Source organism: Leucoraja erinacea, chromosome 40, assembly GCF_028641065.1.
Source record: "Leucoraja erinacea ecotype New England chromosome 40, Leri_hhj_1, whole genome shotgun sequence".
Lineage (NCBI taxonomy): Eukaryota > Metazoa > Chordata > Chondrichthyes > Rajiformes > Rajidae > Leucoraja > Leucoraja erinaceus.
Window position 1 is genome coordinate 6,542,140 of NC_073416.1, and position 22,757 is coordinate 6,564,896.

The 22,757-nt window shown below is 43.5% G+C and overlaps 1 protein-coding gene across 1 annotated transcript in view; it reads right to left on the bottom strand.

The window, feature by feature from the left end:
* The window catches only part of LOC129714737 (electroneutral sodium bicarbonate exchanger 1-like), a 95,628-nt gene that overhangs the window by 64,316 nt on the left and 8,555 nt on the right, over positions 1–22,757 (bottom strand). The window contains exon 2 of the mRNA XM_055664538.1: positions 9,709–9,793. Coding sequence (XP_055520513.1) covers positions 9,709–9,793 — 85 coding nt within the window. The remainder of the gene's footprint in view (positions 1–9,708; positions 9,794–22,757) is intronic.

Genomic DNA, 22,757 nt, shown 5'->3' on the forward strand with positions numbered 1-22,757 from the left:
AAAAGACTTTTGCAAACTGACGTACTGACAATTGTTTTATTTGTCTGGCAAACCTGTTCCAACTGATTCCAACTAATTTGTCAAGATATCTAATAACAAAACCAATACCTTTGCAGAATTGTTCAGTAGCCAAGTTTCAGTACCATACAATCAGGCGAATAGGACATTGCTTAATTCTTAGCTTTGTTTTCAATATTACTTTTTTTTAAAAACTGTTTTGTCTTTTCTGGTTGATAATACCAAGTATTTTTCTGACTACCCTCTCCATGTTGTCCTTTGTTATGCAAGTTTTGTTACGAAACCTTTGGTGTTTATTTATGCAGCAATGATCACCAACCCAAGGGCGACTTAAATTAAAATTCATCAGAGTCTATGAACAAGGCATGCATTAGAGCTTTAAGTTATGGATGCACCCATTTCAAGCAACTGACCCAGTTTGCTCCAAAGTGCCTAGAGCCTTCAATTTTCATAAATTACCAGAGTTTCTGCTCCTGGATAGAGCAGTGTGGTCCGAAAGGCCGATGAGAGGTGTTAGGGATTATGGGGAGAAGGCAGGAGAATGGGGTTAGGAGGGAGAAATAGATCAGCCATGATTGAATGGCGGAGAAGACTTGATGGGCTGAATGGCCTAATTCTTCTCCAATTCCTTCTGACCTTCTGACCTACAGATGTTCATGAATGGCAACATCCATCTTATTAAAGACCATTTTATCTCCACTCCCATTGCTCTACGCATTAAACCATGTTTATCACAACTAACCTTTCCTAACATTCACCTGAAATGTCAATGGTTTCCTTCTTCACCAATTCTACCTTTCCCAATATATATTCTACATTTTGGTTTTAATGTAGGAATTCTAATCATTTCATTTTCACTTTGTGTTATCAATGACACCATCTTTAAAATCAGTTTTGACAACTCCATTGATCCGTTAGAAGTGCACTCTTCCTTTGCAAGGTTCATTCAGTGTTACAAATAAAAAACATCAAGTGTGTTTTTTGAAGCCTCAAGTCATCAAAGCACTTAGTATCAAAATGTTTTAAATATCCATAGTTAAGTGATATTTATAGAACGCCAAATCAAAATGAATGGCTGTATTAAGATGGTGCTATAACAGAACTTTAAAATGATTTAAAAAAAACTGCTGAATAAAGTTTGTTGAAAGAGACACTGGTTGCTAAACTGTACCATTTTAAAATGCTAATTCATCATTCCCTGCATTCCTGTTGCTCAATAACCAGTAATTTCTGTTCTCACAGTCAACATTGCTGACCACACAAAAAATCTCTCCACCAAGATCATACACTTTGCCAACTTTTGCTGTGGTCAAGGTCAAGTTCAAACGGATCCTTGGCACCGTCAGTTGCGTTGTCATTGAGATGGCCGAACAGACAATTGTATTTATAGAATTCTCACAAATAGCATATCAGGAAGCAATTTTGATTAAACTATTCTTTTTAACTTTCTTTTTTTGGGTTTGGCGTTATTTTTTGGATTGGCACCATGGTGCAGCGGTAGAAACAGGGTTTGATCCTGACCACAGCGTTTGTACGTTCTCCCTGTGACTGCACAAGTTTTCTGCGGGTGCTGCGGTTTCCTCCTATACTCCAAAGTAGTACAGATTTGTAGGTTAATTCACCTGTTAAATTGTAAATTGTCCCTGGTGTGTAGGATAGTTGTGTGCTGTAGACTTTGTGGTCTGAAGAGAGTGTGTCCGCACTGTATCTCCAAAGTTTAAAATTTAAAGTCAATATCGGGTACTAAATAGCAATTGGAACACAGGATTAGAGCGGAAGTTTAAACATCATAAATTAAAGGACTTGCATTGAAATATTCATGTGATGGAATTATAATGCACAAAATTAGCCTTTTTGGTCCCTACATGTTCTGTAAAGCCATAATTATTACTTAGTACACCATTAAAAGCTCACTTCAATCTCATGTAAGATTTTCAGGGTGCTTTATGCCAAGGTTGATTCATAACTGTTTAAATTCATGTCCTATCGATTTCCCTTGTATGCCGTGGAGCTGGAGGGCCCATATTTGCCTGTTCAAATAAACTGAATCACTAGCAGCACATTGGGCATTTCCATATCAAACGATTCAAATGAAAATCTTGGTTGATGTCAGCTTCACAGAGTAACAATAGGAAATTTGTCATGCCAACTGCAAAATCCAGAAATGTATTCTGCGGCGTGGCGTTTCATCTGGTTATACCATCACAGACTACAGATGTAAACGTTTACAGTGAAGACTGTTTAAGAAGGAACTGCAGATGCTGGAAAATCAAAGGTAGACAAAAATTCTGGAGAAACTCAGCAGGTGAGGCAGCATCTATAGAGCGAAGGAAATAGGCAACGTTTCGGGCAGAGACCCTTCTTCAGACTGAGTCCAGTGAACACTGTGCTCCTTTAACATGCTCATTCTGTTATTTCAAAACCGTGACATCGTTCTGATGGTGTTCTGGACAAGTGAAACACCTTAGTTTCCCATAATTATCTATAATAATCATTACAATATATGTCATGTGCATTTTTTTTGTTTAAAAATAGTTTAATCAAAAACAAGATAGCAATGGGACTAATCAGAAGCTAGGATATACCCAGTGGACAGGAAGATGCTCATTTACAGTAACGCCCCAGGTTTGGCGTAAGAACAAAAGCACAAGAAATAATATTGGTTGACCCTACGAGCTTATTGTGTTATTTTACAAGATGGACCCTCTACCTCAACTCCAGTTCCCACCATCTTGGAACAGGATTCCCTTATTGTCTAAAAATCAATTGATCTCAGCCATAAATAGTCTCAATGTTTTTGCATCCACAGTGCCAAGATATTCTAAAGACTTGCAATCCCCTGGATAAATTTATTCTCTAATCATTCTTAAATAATCAGCAACTTACTGATATTTGGTCCCTGGTTCTAAATTCTAATTCAACAAAACTGTATGGCCGACTCGCTGAGTTACTCCAGCACGTTGTGCCTATCTTCAGTATGTACCAGCATCTGCAATTCCTTTGTACACAGTATCTACCCTGTCAATTCCTCTTAGAATCTGTGTTTCAATGAGATCATAATTCATTTTTCCATGTAGGCCAATTTTATACTCCCTCCATAGGGAAAGTCTTTCAAGCCAAACCTCACATTTAAGGAATTAATCTCACAAACCTATGTCATACCAATCCCAAGGTAAATATGTGCTCTCAGTACTGAGATCAACACTGCAAACACCATTGCAAACAGAATTTCACTAAAGATTCAGCACTCGAGTACTCCAACAGCCTGGGAATAAATGGCAAGATAGAACAATACTTGTTCAATCCTTCAATTCTTTATTTCACATTACAACTTTGTCTGCCATTGTCTCCACAGGGCCCACATTTATTTATTGTTATCATTAAACTCCTCCCCACCCCTCATCCCCCAAACACACACAGGGTACACTGTGTGGCTGTGGGAGAACACACTTGGTGAGGTGGTGAGGGTTAGATATATCCCCAGGGTACAATGTTGATTCTTTTAAAAAAAAAAAAAAATTTTGGATTGACACATACTAATCAAGCCACAGAACAGCACTCCAAAAGACTTTTGAATTATGAAAATTCTAAAATGAACCAATGATACAAGCAGACCAAGTCTTGATTAGTTTTTGATCAACCAAAATACATTTTAATCTGCCCTTCAGTGTTGCCTCAACATATCAATTAATCAGTCAGCCAGCTCTGGCTTCTGGTAAAGAAATGTATTGACATTTTGTCAGAGCACTTTTCCCAAAAGATGAGGCTTCCATGTGCAGGCATGGTCAGAAATATGGGCCAACATTTTGTGTTTCAGTCTGTATTTTATGTACTTGCACTCTGGCTTTCTATTCTAGATATTTGTCTTTGGCCATGTTCAAGTCCTTTCTTTCGTTCACTAGGTTTCCATTGTATAATAGAGGATTTAAAATATAGCATCCAACAAGCATGCTTTGACATTCCACTGAAGCGTTCAAGAATCTAAATACTTTTAACATGTTCTGTTTTCTTCCACTCTAAGTTTCATTGTATTTATTCCTACTCTGAGACAATGTCTAATTCTGATGATGGTTTTAAAGGCAGTATTTGGGATATGATAGTGGCAGCACACCAATTAAGTCATTCATAATCCAGAGACCTAAGATTAGGTCCCAGGTGTAGAATTATAAATTAATTTGGAAAAATCAAGTCATGCATAAGTAGGATCAACATTAAAAGCCCAGCTGTCCTTCAATGAGGAAATCTGCCACCCTGACCCAGTGTAGCCAATGTGCAACTTCAGATTTACACTTACCTCATCAATTCAAAGTTTTAAATGGCCAAGCAGCTGTATCATTACCACTACTCTCAGGAAGAATAAAATCAAACCGACTGCCTGCAATAGACCAAAGCACCAATTCAGACATGGCCAAGTTGTTCCTACCGCAGGCGATTTGACAAATTCTCTCAAAAACATCTGGGAGCCATTTAAATTGGTGACATGTGGGTTGATAGATGGCAGATGACATTTATACCACAAAAGGCAATGGGCATCTCCAACAAGAGGGAGAATTTAACTATTCACCCTTGGCATCACCAAATTCCCACCATGAACATCCTGGAGATCACCATCAATATAAACACGTGCACTCGCCACATAATTACTGTGGCTATGGAGCAGGTCAATGGCCTGGTATCCCATGGCAACTGACTCGCCTGCTGATACCCCAAAGCCTTTTCACCAAATATAAAGAAAATGTCTGAAGCATCTTTCTCCCTTTTAGGTACAATGTGTATTGCCACAATTTACTGCTCCTACTTGCCATTTGTTTTTTTTGTTTTTTAATTCCCTTTTAATCACTTGCCATTTATATTTTTGCAAGGAATGCCTGGAATTTTATTCCAAGGGCTTTAACTTCTACAGATTTTACATTCATTCAATACACCATCATGGCTTTCACCTCACCAGCCTCCACATCCCGGTAATCATACTATGTGCTAGATGAAGAAGATTTACTTATTTTTGATTTTATTTCAAAATAGACTTTATTCAGGTAATAAATATATACAATACATGTATTTACCTAATATCGTTAAGACCAGTCTAGTGCTCTTTTCTTGGAAAAATATTGGAAAGATATCTTTGATACTATTTCTGTAGTTTTAGGTACTGATTTACAACCTCATCCTATTACTGCAAGTTTTGGGCTACCAATGTTAGATTCTATTCATTTGTCCCGTTCCGCCCATCGGCTGATTGCTTTTACCACATTAATTGCCAGACGATCTATTTTATTTAAATGGAAAGACTCTAACCCTCCGACCACACTCCATTGGTACTCTGAAACGATATCATGTTTACATTTAGAAAAAATCAGGAGTGACATTGTTGAATCCTCGGTTAAATTTGATAGGACTCGGGGAAGATTTATTCAACATTTTCATACGACATAAACTGTCCCCTCTCCAACCGTTATAATAATTTTGTTTACTGCTACACGGTGAAACGGACTTGACGACAAACAGGGACTTAAATTGTTGAAATTCTTTGCAGCCCAGATTCTGTTTTGCTTTTTTTTCTAGTTTAGGGGGGTTTTGTTTTTTCCTTTTTTCTTTTTTTTCTTTTTATCCTTTTGTTTTTTTTAAATATATGTTTTCTTTTAAATATTTAACTATATTTACATAGAGACCGGAAGGTCTATATTCAATGTGTATTTTGACACTGGACTTGTATTTAGGTTATACCTGTTATTAATGTAATCCTGATCCCTATGTATCAATATCATTGTTATGTTTATCATTATTCTTTTTGTTTTGTTTTTGTTTTTGTTTTTGAAAAAAAACTAATAAAAAGATTTTAAAAGAAAGGGCTCTTTTCTATTTGAAGGAACATTTAGCTTTTATGACTGGTCATAGGCAGACCATTCCCAGTACATTTTGGGGAATGGCAAGCTTAAGTACACAATGGATTATCAGAACTCACAGTAAGAGATCAGTATATTTAAAAGGAAATTTCAGCAGTGGGAATCAAAACTCCACTTTGTTAATCCACACGCAGCTTAATTGAGCAGGTGACAAATTACCACGGCATCTTATTTTATTTCCTCTATTGGTTCCTTTAGAATACATCACCCCCCATTTATATCGCAATCCTACCTGCAACTCTGATTCCATCCTTCCAATTTTATTTTCAGCTCCTTAAATACAAAAATCCCTTGCTCTCAAAATGCATTCCTTGTGACTAATTAAGCTTGACCTCCTGAACTCTTCCAGCATTTTTGATGGTCTTCAACCTGTAACACTGTCTCTCTCCACAGATGCTGCCTAACCTGCTGAGCAATGACAGTATTTTTTTTTAAATTTGTAACAGCAATTTTGGAATTCCAGCATCCATTTTGCATTTGTAATAACATTGCCAAAAAAAAGAGCAAACTATTCAATATTTATTTTCCATAATGTTGCTGAAACAAAATGAAAATTCAGTCTACACCTGGTATGATTATGGCAACATTGTTAATTTATCTCACAACTCAGATGGCCAACTAAAATCTGCAGCGTGGTTCATTTCAAGTCTGTTCTGTAATGTCAGCTTATAACTAGACAGCAGATCTAAAAGCTACCCATTTCTGGCATCATTCTGAAAAACCATTGTAGCATCAGTCAAAAGGAAAGGGTATGCTACTGCTCATAAAAAATAAAGTTCCACATGTTGCCATCAGTCATTCTTCCTTCTCTCCCCTTGTTGTTGAGGTCCAGTTCCCTTTGAATAAATGTCCCCAGTAGCCATGCTTCATGTACAAATCAAATTATTGGCCATTTAATTCACCATTCAACTATATCGCGGGCACAGGAAAGGGGAGGAAGTGAGGGGCAAAAACAAGAGGGAAGGAAGAGGAGAGAAAATTAAGAGAAAGGAAAATTGAAAAACTTTATTGGAATAGCTTTTCCCTACACTGGTACCAATGATTTCTTACTGCCATTTGTATACAGATATTCCAAGTGGCCAGGATGTGAGTGTTTAAACATTACTGAATGTCATGAAACATTGCTCCAAGCAGCGGTACTGAAGGCATTCAATGCTTAACATCATTAGAACAGGTGCTGGCAGCCACATTCTTAGCACACTTCAGTTACTAACAAATGAGGCATCTCTCAAACTAACATTTACAAGTAATGATCACAAAGTGACCACACGTGGTGTTAAAATGACTTAGAAACATAGAAACATAGAAATTAGGTGTAGGAGTAGAGGCCATTCGGCCCTTCAAGCCTGCACCGCCATTCAATATGATCATGGCTGATCATCCAACTCAGTATCCCGTACCTGCCTTCTCTCCATACCCCCTGATCCCCTTAGCCGCAAGGGCCACATCTAACTCCCTCTTAAATATAGACTTGTCCTGGTTCTTTATTGCAAATCTAGATAGCATTGCATGAACTGCAAGATAGGCAACCTGTTCTGATTAGCACCCGGGGACAAGAATAGGAAGCTATTGTGGAGACTAAAAATAGCTCCAGTGCAGTGCATTAGTCATACATCTGGCACAAAAGATCAATTAGACTTGATGAGCTGTGATGGCTTATTTTCCAAAAAAGCGATGGAACATAATTTCCCGATTTCATAAGTGTCCTCCGCCCACTGTCCAGAACATAGATTGTTTTCTGGATACATTAGCATTTTGTTCACACATTAACAAAGAGCAGTTACAATTTAAAACTAAAATCAGATACTGGAAGTTGAAAATAAAAAACAAAAAGTGCTGGAAATAAATCAGGTTAGGCAGCATCTGTTGCAAAAGAAGCAGAGCTGATGCTTCAGTTTGACGACCTGGAGAAGAAGGGTAGAGTTGCTGCGTTACAATACCAGAGACCCAGGTTCAATCCCGACTATAGGTGCTGTGTGTGTACGGAGTTTGTACGTTCTCCCACCGTGACCACATGGGTTTTCTCCGGGAGCTCCGGTTTCCTCCCATACTCCAAAGATGTGCGGGTTTGTACACCTTGAACAAATCGAAAATCATAAACCCAACATCACTGAGCACTTCCTTCCACATACCAAAGCCACACTTTTGAATGGAAACTGCCCATGTAAACTTGTCATGTTGCAATTTCATTTTTTTCCATTGGAAGTATTGCCATCCTACCATTTCTTTTGGTCAATTTATGTAAAGCAGGTCTGAAGAAGGGTATCGACCCGAAATGATACCCATTCCTTCTATTCAGGGATGCTGTCTGTCCCGCTGAGTTACTCCAGCATTTTGTGTCTTTCTTCAGTTTAAACCAGCATCTGCAGTTCCTTCCTACACTGATTCTAGATGTTGGAAATATTCACATCGCAAGTCAGACGACTTTATTTTGACTTCAGTAATAATTGCCTGGAACTTGCAGTTGCAATTACAGAGAAATTACAAGCATAACTATCAGCATTCATAGTCACTGACAGCAACTTCTGCCATCCCGCACCTACGCAGTTCAAAAACAGAAATCCAGGAGTTGAAGTCACAGCTCCCTGTTCCTCCACATCTTTGTGGGTGCAAACACACAGAATCAGTGACTTGACAAGGATTTCAACGTGCATTATTCTAGATGCAAAAACAAATTATAATGTAAAATGGCCTGCTAAATGAGATGTAGCTGTCCTAACAGCTCACAAGCTCAATTGTTGCTGAGCAATTTCTCAAACTTTTAGGTCCTATTTTAACCCAATGTGTCTTCCCGAATACAGTATTTCTGTTAAATACTGAGAAGGTGACATTTAGTGACTTTTACTTCCTGGTCTGAGGTTTGAAAATTCATCCATTTTAATGGCCAGTTCAGCCAGTTTGAAACGTTTCCATTGAAAGGACAATATAGATACTTTACAGATGGCATCTGATTGTAAATCATAACAGTAAAGGAGAAATTCATGCCATTTAATCTTAGTGGGTGGGATTTTATAAAATCAGCAGTCAGCACTGTCCTTTGGACATCAAATGGAAATTTTAGGCATCTTTTAAGCCCAATGTTAAGAGCAACAGGCCAGAGGCCACAATGAGCAGTACTACTGTAGCACAGTCAACGAACATTCAGGAATGGGAGCTACTCTTATGGTGTTACTTACATTTACACTGTGGACACAGTCGAGACACATGCAAGTTGAACAGCTCTTGTACTTAAAGCATCCTTCATAACCCAAAATTACCAAAATGTTTCTTAGCCATTGAAGCAAATGGCAAAATAGAGAATAAAAACAGGTTTATACAACAGCTTAGATGCAGATGGAAGAAGTATGGGCGGCACAGTGGCGCAACAGTAGAGACCCAGGTTCGATCCTGACTATGGATGCTTGTTCGTGCGGAGTTTGTACGTTCTCCCTGTGACCGTGTACGTTTCCTCCGGGTGCTCCGGTTTCTTCCCACATTCCAAAGACCTGCAGGTTTGTAGGTTAATTGGCTTCTGTAAATTACCCCTAGCGTGTAGGTAGGATGTGAAGGTGGGATAAGATAGAACTAGTGGACGTGTGATCGCTGGTCGGCATGGATTTGGTGGGCCAAAGGGCCTGTTTCCATCCTGTCTCTCTAAACTTATATTGATATGCCAATGGAATTGAATGCCTTCTGATCCACAATAAGTGATCCAGCTATTACTTATTGACAGGTTTGACATGCGATTAGGAAACATTTTAAACATGTTCATCAGAAAGTTGTAAAACTAATGCATGCACAAATATACCTTCTAGCTCTTCTTTTTCATAGTGAATGTTGAGAACTGAACTTGTTCCACCTTGGTCAACCACAGCCTCTTCATCATGCCTCTGCTGGAAATAGAAATCATTGCATAAGTCTCAACGTTACAGATAGTGTTGTGTGTTACCACTTGATGCAACAACTATCTTCGACATACCTTCCAGCATAAAGCACTGGTACAAATTACTCAAAGCTCCCAAGCTCTTCCTCGAGAAATTCAAATGGAATGGTGGATACAATAGATTAAAATCTTGTCCATAAAATAAGTTAAATATCAGTAAAGCAGGCCATATGCTATGCCACAATCAATGGGTCAGGGGGGTGGGAGATTGCAACCTTCACGTGGTCCGCCCTGTTTCGACAAATGCAATCAACCTGATGTGCGCAATCAAATAAGATCAAATAGAACAAGTTGGCCTTCAACATTAGGCTGTGCACGCCATACGCAAGAAGAAGAATGGACAGGCTTAGTGACATTTGAAAACTGATACATCACAATGTTTATCAAGATTAATAGGCAGACAACAACTTCTTGAAGTCAACTTTGAAACACTCTTGGCCATTTTATAACACACCTAGCTGTACGATACTAGCAGTTGTTTTTCTATTGCATTTCACTTTAAAAAAAATACACAAGTTCCCTGCCTTAGCAAGAATTTGCCTACAGATTGATTTTATCTATCCACGAGTGCTTAATAACTGCCTTTTTACCCAAGAACCAGATTTCATTCCAGCTCAAGCCACAAGACCATAAGATATAAATCTCCTCACTGTCTTCAAGACTATCAATAAAAGGAATATGTACAATCCTTACTGGGTTTGAGAGAGTTTGGAATAAACAGTGATCATGATCCCATACTAAATTCAAAGTATCAAGGATGCGTGTCTGTGTCTGTGTGCACGTGTGTGTCGGAAAACACCTGTCAATCATTCAGTGATCTCCAGAAAAGTTAACGATATTAGCAATTTAGTTTAATGCGTTTTGTTGTTTGTAGAAAGCAAAAAACCTCCTCTGCACCCTTTCCAAAATCTCCACGTTCTTCCTGGATGGAGCGACCAGAATTGCACGCAATATTCCAAGTACAGCCTAACCGAAGTCCTATACAGCTGCATCATGACTTCCTGACTATTGTATTCAATGTCCAAACCCATGAAAGCAAGCATACTATATGCCTTCTTTACCACTCTATCTACACGTTACCACTTTCAGGGAGTTATGGATTTGGACTCCAATATGCCTCTGTATATCAATATCTTCTGCCCGATATTACACTGTACACGTGTGAGAGTGTGCACACTATTTTCTTTTTAATTCTTGATTCAGTCCTCAGCGAGTATCAGTGTTTTGTTTTGAACTGTGTGCAAATATCAAAACCACACATAAGCAATAAAGTACAGCAACAGCTATTACAGCTGATCTACCTAGTGCAGGCATCTCAAAGACACGTGCTGTGACGAACCCAACACTACAGCTGGCAAACCCGTGGCAGGGAAAAAATCTGCTCCGTCAGTTAGGAATTACTAAGTAAATGTTGAATAAAACTAAACCAAGCTCATTTGAGTGGAAATTGCCCACAACAAACTAAAGAAAGGAAAAAGACATCAAACACTTAAATTGCACATTTGAAATAAGCACCAAGTCTAAAAACGCAATCCTCCCTCCAAAAAATATTGGTCATGAAGTAGCTGATAACAGTCAAAAGGCAGTACACCTGCAGAGATTTTTTTTGCATCTTGATATTCTTCCCTTAAAGATTTGCGCTTCAGTGGCAAGATTTCTTGACTAATTTGTCAGCTGATTAACAGTCTGACAAGCTTCAAAATGAATTTCTCTACCAGCTGTATCTTGCAATGCATTATCATTGCAAACAGAATGCCGCAGCGTTTGATCTCTGGTTTGTGCTGATTTAGCTAATGCCTGTAGGACTGTGATAGATGTTTCCAGGATGGGAAGAGGACATGCTGGTATTTTAGCTTTCAAAACTAAAATCTGTCGAGTTAATCCTTGCAGGATGCAACTGTCTCAACAAGATTTGAGAATGATGACAGTGCTATTCAGTAGGCTGGGCAGTCTGTCAATTGACCATTCTTCTCATTCATTGTTGGTAAGCTTACTCATTCTATTAGCTCTTCCCTTTACCTTCTGACCTGCAATTCATTTCCCACGTGGCCCACAGGCCAAGTTTTGTGCATCATTCACCAGAATTTGCATGGCCTTTATTGCACTTTAAGTCCAGGTTTGAACGAGGATCGACATTTAAGTGTAAATGCATCTGCAGGCTGAGAGCTTCTACCACAGAGCTCTAGAGACCCAAATTCAATCCAGACCCATGGTGCTGTCTGTTTGGAGTTTGCACATTCTCCCTGTGACCGGAGGATTTCCCCCAAGTGCTCCAATTCCCTTGCACATCCCATTATCACTCACTGACTGATAGGTTAATTGATTGCTCCATTACCTTTATTGTAGGTGGTGATAGGAGTTGAGGAGCATGGAAGAGAATAGGTGATGGGGTGGAACTGATGTCAATGTTCTGAGAACTAGCATAGAAGGCTATCCACCTCAGCACAGTGATGCAGCGGTAGAGTTGCACCAGAGGCCCGGGTTTGATCCTGACCTCACGTGCTGACTGGATGGAGTTTGCATGTTCTCTCTGTGACTGCACAAGTTTTCTCCAGGTGCTCCAGTTTCCTCCCATGCTCCAAAGACATGTGGGTCTGTAGGTTACTTGACTTCTGTAAATTGCCCCTAATGTGTAGGACATAGAACTAGTGAACGGGTTATCAATGGTCAGTGTCAACTTGGTGGGCCAAAGGGCCCATTTCCATGTAATACCTCTAAACTAAACATATCACCGAGTATGTTGCAAGGCAATGAGAAATATGATAAACACTAATTAGCTCCTTTCAAAGATGAATTTCTTGTACTTTGGATTTTGCCCTTGGGTATATGTAATACCTTGATTCGAGGTTCAGTAATACCTCGATTTGCGTATCAGGAACAGGAGCAAGTGAATAACTTGAAAGGGTCACAACAAGGACACCCTCCCTCAATCACTACTCTACTACAAAACTGTAGATGGTTTATGCATGCAACCTATAATGTAGCTACCTCATCACCATTAACACGCCCCATCATATCAGTATAACTATGATATCCTCCCCTTTCTTCCTCCCATTTTGGTCCTGGTATGCCTGTAGGCTGGATGCAGCCAGTGCTGGGACGTGTGTGCCATGTGCTTTAATAAATGCTTTAGTAAAGGTTACAGTGTGTCAGACTAAACTCCTTTACATGGTGTCAGATAGTTACACTCGCGCCTCCCGTTTACCGGTTTTCTTTTCATTGTTGCCCGGTGTTCCCTGTTTGGTCTTCCCTTGAAATGGCTTCCTCGTGCCGAAAACCATCTCCCCTGGTCTTTGATGCTGACATTGCGGAGCGATGGGCTACTTTTGTGATGGATTACACCCACTTCGTTAACATTGTTCACAGGAATGACCCAGCTGCGGTCCGAGCCTCCCTCCTGCTTAACCTGGCAGGTCCTGACGCCATGAAGAGAGCTCAGGCTTTCGTCTACGATCCAGCAGTCCTGGATGACAACGGCCAGCTCGTCGTGCCAGCTGAATCTGCCGACGACCCGGTATGTCTTTTGCGCAAATTTGCCGAGATTTGCGACCTGCCCTCCAACCGCATATTGGAGCGGGCTCGGTTTTTCTCACGGAAGCAACAGCCGGATGAACCTGTCGAGTGTTTCATCGCTGACCTGCGCTACCTTGCTCAGCGGTGCCGTTTTGAAAATATGCGTGACCAGCTCACCAGGGACATTCTCATTACTGGCATGTTGGACCAGAAATTACGTGCTGATTTGCTGCAACGGCCTGACCTGACCCTGACTCAGGCAATGCATGCGTGCCGCATCGCCGAAGTGGTAGCCCCTATGCATGGGGTGAGGGGATCTGACAGCCGGGCTGTCCATCTGACTGGCGTTGCAGGGCCACGCCGTATGCAAGACAACTCTCGCCCTCCAACGCGGCCCGCTCGTACATCTCGGGACCCGCGGGCTCAAAAGCGTCCTAATTGCAACTATGTCCACCCCGTGCAGTCCCAGTGCCCGGCTTTCGGAAAATCCTGCAATTTCTGTAAAAAAATGAACCATTTTGCAGCTGCCTGCCGCTCCCGTGGGAATGTGCCACCAGCTACTAGGCGAATCCTAAACAACCTTCAGCAACTTGATAGTGAGATGGATTCTCAGTCCTCTGTCGACACTGCCCCCGACTCTGAGCTCGGATATTCCATGGGAGAGGCAAGTGTTTACACAGTCCTTCACAGCCGCTCTCGCCTCCCCGATCCTTCTGTGCTCATTACGGTGAACAACAAGTCATTCTCTGCTAAGCTCGACAATGGTGCAAAGGTCAACGTTATGTCAACATCGCTTTTCAACCAGACAAGGAATAATGAGGTGTTGACTGCCGATCGCTCTGTTTTGCGTGCCTATGGGGGAGAGGAGCTAACACCTGTGGGGAGGGCGACCTTCCACTGCGTGCTGCAGAAATCATCCCGTGACCTGTCCTTCTTTATTCTGGATTGCGACTGTGTCACCTTGCTGAGCAACCAGACCTGCCAGGATCTCGGTCTGGTATCTTTCGACCGGACGGTCCACGAGGTACAAGCTGTGATGGATCCGCTATCTGAGTATCCGGACCTTTTTGACGGCAAGCTGGGAAGCTGCCGCTGGTGTATAAAATTGCAACTGACCCCTCCGTGGTGCCTGTGATCCGCCCACCGCACAGAGTGTCGTTCGCCATGAAGGGCAAGGTGGAGGCTATGCTAAAGGATATGGTTGACATGGGAGTGCTGGCGTCTGTCAGCGAGCCCACCGAATGGGTCTCCACCATGATCGCCACGATGAAAAAAGGAAAAGACGAGATACGGGTGTGCATCAACCCCAAGGACTTGAACTTGGCGATCAAGCGGCCCCACTACCCAATGCGGACCGTTGAAGATGTCGCTGCCCAGGTCGGACAAGCCACGGTGTTTTCTGTCCTCGACGCCAGGAGTTCATTTTGGCAAATACCCCTGGACAAACGCTCCTCTGACTTAACAACCTTCGGTACACCCTTCGGCAGGTTCAAATTCTTGCGGATGCCGTTCGGCATCAACTCTGCTAGTGAGGTATTCCAGCGATCTATGGAGCAACTGTTTGCAGGTCTGCCCTGTGCGATTATTGTCGATGACATTCTGGTCTACGGCAGGCATGCGGCTGAGCATGACCGACACCTCCGAAGAATCCTGGACCGCGCATGGCAGATCAATCTCAAGTTGAACCCGTCGAAATGCTGGTTCCGGGTACCTGAGGCCCCGTATGTTGGCCACATTTTCACGGCCAACGGGTTGAAGCCCGACCCGCAAAAGACGGACGCCATCTCCGAACTGCCTGCCCCCACGGATGTTGCCGGTCTACAGCGCTTCCTGGGCATGATCAACTACCTGGGCAAGTTCATCCCTGACCTCAGCGAGTTAAGCGCACCTCTGAGACAGCTTACTAAAAAAGACATTGCTTGGTCCTGGTTCCCACACCACCAGCAAGCTTTCGACCTACTGAAGAAGAAGCTGATCAGCACACCCACTCTGAGGTTCTTTGATTTACACCGTCCTGTGGTGGTGACATGTGACGCCTCACATTTTGGACTGGGTGCTGCTTGTCTGCAGCCGCACAATGATGGTTCTCTACAGCCGGTCTCCTATGCCTCTAGGACCATGACGGACACGGAGCAGCGCTACGCACAGATTGAGAAGGAGCTGCTGGCAGTTGTGTTCGCTTGTTCAAAGTTTAAAGACTTCCTCTTTGGCAACAGGTTCACTGTGGAGACGGACCACCAACCCCTGGTGACGATCCAAAACAAACCTATACACGTTGCTCCAGCAAGGCTGCAGCGGATGATGCTGCAGCTACAGCGGTTTGACTTTAAAATCGTCTACAAAAGGGGCACCGAGATGCATGTGGCGGACGCGCTGTCACGGGCCCCCGGACCTCACGCGACCAGCACCCCTTCGAGCAGGGTGACCTACAGGTGCTGAACGTTAACTTCGTCCCTTCCAAGCAGCTCCAATGCCTGGCTGCACACACCACCGACGACCCCGATCTACAGCAGCTTGCCGCTGTCATCAGGCGTGGATGGCCTGTCAAACGCACCTCTTTACTTGCTGGCGTTCACCCTTTCTTCCTGGTTCGCGATGAGCTGGTGCTCATCGATGGCATTATCATCAAAGGACACAAAGTTGTCATCCCTGCCTCACTGTATGACCTGTACTACAATGCTGCCCACATGGGGCATCCGGGGGCTGACGCCACCGTCTCGCATGCCCAGGAGCAGTACTATTGGCCGGGCATGGCGAAGTACATCAAGGCCAGAGTGGCCTCCTGCCCGGACTGCAATTCTCTTGCCCCGCATCAGCAGCGTCAGCCGCTGTTACAACAGCCTGCCGCTGACATGCCATGGTCCTCGCTGGCTGCCGACATTTTTGAATGGCGTGGGAAACAGTACCTCGTTTTGGTGGATTCTTACTCAAGCTGGTTCGAGGTGGACCTTCTCCCTGCCATCACCTCGGAGATGGTCATCAGCAAGCTCCGCCGCCACTTCGCCACGTTTGGATCTCCTGTCCGGTTACAGACTGACAACGGCCGCCAGTTCACTAGCGCTGAGTTTAAAGCCTTCGCTGCGAAGTGGAACTTCGATCACTACACGAGCAGCCCGGAGTACCCGCAGAGCAATGGACTGGCTGAACGTGCTGTGCGTAGTGCAAAGCACCTGCTTGAACAGTCCTATCTCTCTAATGGTGATTTCTACCAGGGTCTGTTGAACCTTCGGAATATCTCCAGGGACAGCACCATGAGATCACCTGCCCAACGGCTCATGTCCCGCGTCATTCGCCCTCCGATGCCGATTGCCCAGCAGTCTCTGGTGCCCAGGGTCCTGCAGCCTTCTGCCGTCCAGCAGCGGATTGCTCAGAAGCACGAAGTCCAGCGCCGCTCGCACGACAAGTCCTGCCGCCCTCTATCCCCACTGCAGCCTGGCCAGGTCATCCGATTACAGACGTCTACCGGTTTCTCCAGGCTCGCTACCGTGGTTGGGTCGACGATTCGCCGCGTTCCTACTTGGTGGACTACGAGGGGACTATCTACAGGCGCAGCCGCCAGCACCTGTTGGCGGTCAACGAGCCAACACCACCTCCTGCTGTTCCTTATTCTCCTCCACCGCCTGTTGTGCCCCCCTCCAATAACTTACCCTCTGCCCGCTGCATGCCACAGTCGGTTCGCGTCCCTCGGCTTCTTCCCTCTGCTCTTCCCGGTTTCCACTCTCCGGTCCGCTCGCCCCCTGCCAGTCTCTCTCTCTCTCCGTCTCCTGTTCATTCTACCACTTCTGTTTCACCTGGTTCACCGGTACCTCCCAGCGCCCCTTTCCAGCTGGGGTCCCCGCCTGCCTTTTCCCTCCCACCTGTTCCTGTTCCCGTTCCGCCTCCTCTTCTTTCTGGTGGGGAGGGTGAGGGTGCTGTGCGCACTCGCTCGGGTCGGGTTGTCAAAGCTCCGGCTCGATACAGAGACTTTGTTTAGTTTCGCAATCCTGTATAATTAACCTGCTGTTCTTGCAACTTTGTTTAAATTGTATGGGAAAGGATGTAGATGGTTTATGCATGCAACCTATAATGTAGCTACCTCATCACCATTAACACACCCCATCATATCAGTATAACTATGATATCCTCCCCTTTCTTCCTCCCATTTTGGTCCTGGTATGCCTGTAGGCTGGATGCAGCCAGTGCTGGGACGTGTGTGCCATGTGCTTTAATAAATGCTTTAGTAAAGGTTACAGTGTGTCAGACTAAACTCCTTTACAAAAACCATCTCAGATTATAACCGCATGCGAGGCTTGAACCCATGGCATTCTTATTTAGGCAGTGTACAAAATCATTGAGCCAATCCAAAATATTGTTTCACACTAAAAGCCTGTTTCAATGCATCACTAAACCACAGAACTGCAATGTTTTTTTTCCCACAAACGCATATGGATTTTCCTTTGGAAATAATTGTAGATCCAGGGGCAAACTGTGTCTGCTTTGATGAATCTTCTTAATCCCACTGTGTCACTGCATGCTACACACAATCTAGTTTTGCTTCATAGTTAATTACAGGGAGCACAGTACAGATTAATAGTAAGATTAAACGAGAATTTACCAGTTCGAAGTTTGATCGATATTTAATGAGGAGTAACGTTGAGGGAATACGTGAAGAACCCCGCCAGGACGCATGCGTGTCATTCTTCAAAGCAGCGGTGTGAAATCACAGATAACTTAATGAATAAACATAGTAAGATTAGAGAAGAGATACCAGTAGAGTATATGATCATGGGTCGGAGCGGAGGGCACGTATTCCCTCAACGTTACTCCTCATAAAATAACGATCAAACTTCAAACTGGTAAATTCTCATTTAATCTTACTATTTTACTTCGGAGTCACGTGAGTGACTACGTGAAGATTTCAAAGCTCTGTGATTTCATGCCGTGGAAACAAGTCCATGCATCACATCTGCCTTAATGACTGTAGGAGGAATTGTGTCAACACATTTTAGACATGAATCCGACATTGAAATCCATGAATTGATTAACACAAATTATACCCCCTATTTATGGGGTAATTAAATTACAGAACTTAAATTGTTTCTGCAAATGTTCCAGGTTTAATGACTGGTTTATGATAAAATAGTTGGAATGTTTTTCCCCTGACCATCCTGCTGCCTTGAGGATTTGGTCCATTGGTACATCCAACTGCATAGCTGCCGATGTAGCTGCAGCCCTCGTGGAATGAGACTTAAAAATATTAGTATCCATCCCAGCCTGTATTAGAACTTGTTTCAGCCATCTTGAGATGGTCTGGACCGTCACTCTTTTGTGTGGTTACTTACGGCTGACTAAAAATGCCTTCTCATTGCCTCTGATGATTTTCATGTTCTCCATGTATAACGACAAATGTCTTACTATACAGAGACGATCATCTGTTGGGTAAGACCTAACTTCTATATTGAGGCCTGCTGATCCCTGTCTGTTCTGCTTTACTAATTCATAAATATGAAACGTAATATTTTCAGATGAAGAAGTCATGTGTCCAGTCTTAATTTGTGTAATGACTGTACCCTTTGTGCTGTGACCAATGCCATTAGCATGACTATTTTTAATGTCAGTCTATGTAGGGACAGAGCTGTTGCTGGAGACCAATTCCTGAGCATCTTCAGGACAATACTCACATCCCATATTTGGGAGTACCTGGTTCTTGGGAGATTGGTATTAAAAATTCCCCTCATAAGTTTTGTTACCAGTGGGTGAGTCCCAGCAGAGTGACGCTCTGTTCCTTGCCATAGATAAGTTGATAGGGCACTTCTGGCGCAGTTGATGGCACTATAATTGAGCCCCTCATCATAATGGAGGCCTGCCAGGTATTCCAGAACAGACGGGATGTTCATATCTCTAGGTGATGCTGTTTTTGTGACAATACATCTCCCACTTCCTGATATAGACCAGATACTGTTTTTTGGTGGAGTGTCTGTGGCCCGCCGAAATCATGTTCACTGTTCGGTCCGTCAGTCCCAGCTGTAGTAGTGGTATTTTTAAACTCTACAAATTAATAATTCAAATAGTTATGGCATGGGTGGCTATCCCTTGTTACGGGATGAGCCAATAAGTCTGGTCTATTCGGGATGGTGATACATGGTTCTAATACCATGTTCATTATCACTGGGAACCATGGTTGAGTAGGCCAATCGGGTACTACCAAAATACCAGACGCAGAGTCTTGCTGTATTTTCCTTAATACCCGACTGATGAGGCAGAAAGGAGGGAATGCATAAATAAACAATTCCCCCCCCCCCCCCCCAATGCAGCGAAAATGCATCTGTCGCCGCTGCCCCAGGGTCTGGTTCCCACGAAACAAAGTTTGATAATTGGTGATTAAGCCTGGATGTGAATAGATCGATATCTGGTGTTCCATATCGTGCTGTAATATCAGCAAATACTTTTTTATTCATCCATTCGGTGTTTTCATTAAATTTGCGTGACCTGGTGTCTGCCACTAAATTTAGTTTACCTGGTAGGTAAGTAGCTGATATCCAAATATCTCTCTGGATACACCATTGCCAAATTGTATTAGCCAGATTGTCACATGATGGCGATTTGTTTCCACCCATGTGGTTGATATATGCTATCACGGTGATATTGTCAATCTGTAGTCTAACATGCTGGTGATATGACCCAGTACAATATGACTTTAGGCCATAGAACGCACCCAACATTTCCAGGTAGTTTATGCCCAGTGTTAGTAATAATGAATGCCTCCTGAGCAGTCCATCTACCTCCACAGCTGGAGATGGAATTGGTGGCACCCCAACCAAGTGCACTGGCATCAGTTTGCAGCACCATAGAAGGGTTGCTGATAATGATTGGATTGAAACAAAGCCAAATGTTATCTATCCACCATTACTTCCATTATAGCTTTGATTGGTAGCTTCATCGGTCTGTCAAAATGACCAGCATTGATTTTGAGTGCTTGTATTTTGCTCTCTGTAAATTTTGGTAATGTAAAGGTCCAAATTGTGTGGCTGGAAAAGCAGCCACCATTTTGCCAATTACTTTTGCTACCAATCTGATGGACGGTTTACTGATGTCAATGAGGTTATTGCAAGCCTCTATTAAGTCTATAGCCTTTCCCTTTGGCAAAGTCACCGACATGTGAACTGAGTCAATGGTGAACCCCAAATAGTCCATAGTAATGGAAGGCGTTAATTTAGATTTAACTGGATGGATAATAAACCCCAGTTTTTCAAATAACTGTTTGTGGCTGTTACAGTTTGTTTGGCTAATTCCAAAGTTTTGCCCACAATAAGTATGTCATCTAGATATGCCATGACCATGCGTTTCCTTTTCCGTAGAAACGCTAGGGCTGGTTTCAAAATTGTAGTGAACAGCCTGGGGGCTGATGTTAACCCATTTGGCAGCGCTCTATACTGCCAGCGCTGTCCCATCCAGTTGAATTTTAAGTAACATCTGTGGTCACCTCGTATAGGCACTGAATAGTAAGGATTTTTTAAATCGATGCTAGCCATGAAGTAACCTTTGGAAATCAATTGTTTAGCAGTAACAAAGGTTTCCATTTTAAAATGAATATATTGTACAAATGTATTCAATTTGGTCAGATCTATGATGATGCGACAACCACCATCTTTTTTGTTTTTGGTAAACATATTGGACACGAATCCTAGCGGTTCATGTTGGGATTTTTCAATTGCCCCTTTTGCGTAAGGCCGCTCCAGTTCAGCATGCGCTTCTGATTTTTCTTTACCGGAAAGTACGAACATTCGGTTCGGTATATGTTGAACTGGAGGGCTGTACTTGTGTATAATTCTATTGTATATCCCTGGATACTGCTTAAAAATATAAGTATCAGTAGTTAACATACTCCATGCATCCAGAAAGGAGAGTAATCTCCCCCCAACCTCCATGCTCCCTGCAATTTGTAGGGAACCAGACCCCCCTACCTCCATAGTTACCAGTGGCAGGTTTACTTCTTTTTGTAAATCCTTCGTTGATGTTGAGGCGTCGGTGTCTGGGTTTGTGGTTTGGTTGATGTTGGAGGTTTGCATATCTTCCAAGAAGGCTGGTCTGGGCCATGGCCTAAGAAAGACTCATGTTTGGTGTACTGGACCTTCGAGCAGTGCCAGTGCATCCTGTTGGTCCTGCGACATGTCCTTCTCATCCACTGTGCGGGTGAAAGCTGTTATCCCCGCTGTTTACGAGTTTCCATATACAATTATTTACTACAGGAACATTCAGGGATATACAGTTACCTGGTGTCAGGTGTCCTCCAGGTTTTGGCCAGTCTGGTCTGGCTGAATGAAGTTGGACACCATGTCCAGTAGATTTTCACGTTCCTGCACCCCCTGCACACTTGATTTCTGTTCTGCAAACCCCTCTTCAGGATCAGCCCAGAACTGACCCCCAGTAACCCCCCTCTGACGAGGGATAAGCACTGTGAAGCCCTACAAGAGGTGCTGCTGTGGGTTTTACATAGAGCCCACAGTGACTCGACTCCATCTCCCGGAGCCTGTCACGTTGGAGCAAATGCTCCACACACCTTTCCATCCGGCTCCAGCGCTCACGGTCGCTGGCCGCCCGCGGCTGCTCAAAGTCGGACTCATCCGAGTCCACGACTTTGATGGTTTTTTGTTTTGCCTTACCGCCCGGCCGCGGAGTGGATCTGGCCGGTGCGGAGGCGACATCGGGCACAGCTGATCCCATTACAGGTGATTCAAGTGCCGCTGGCCGCTGCTGGCCCACCAGCTTTGTCGCAGCCCTCGTTGGTTTCTCCATCTGTAATCAGCATGGGAAAACACAAAAAGACCGCAGAGTACTCTTACCTGCAGGTCCTGGTTTAAATTGTTGCTAAGTCAAAGTCGACGGCCCCATTCTGAATAGTCTCCTGCCCGGCCGTGGTGTTCTGGCTGGTGCGGGACCAAAAGTCGGCACAGCTGATCCCACTTACAGGGCTTGTGCCTTTAGCTGCTGCTGGCTCCCGCAACATCGCGGTCCTCCCCAGCCAGCTTTACTCGCAGCATTTGTGGACACTATTTTGTCCAGCTTCCCCCGCTGTGTAAAAACAGCGCGGGGACAAAAACTGCCGCAGAGTAAATCACTTACCTGCAGGTCGCGGTTTCAAACTTACCGCTGCGGGGGAACGCTCCACCCCGCCTGTCGTTTCGCAAGCGTGAAGCGATATGTCATGCATGCGTCCTGGCGGGGTTCTTCACGTAGTCACTCACGTGACTCCGAAGTAAAATTGATCTCGGCATCATGTTTGGCACAGATATTTTGGGGCAAAGCACCCATTCCTATGCTGTTCTGTACTATGTTCTATCCGCCATAACCTAATACAATTGAATGGCTTTTTCTTTAAATTTTTACTTAAATCAGGTGGTTCGGTGGCACTGCAGATAGTC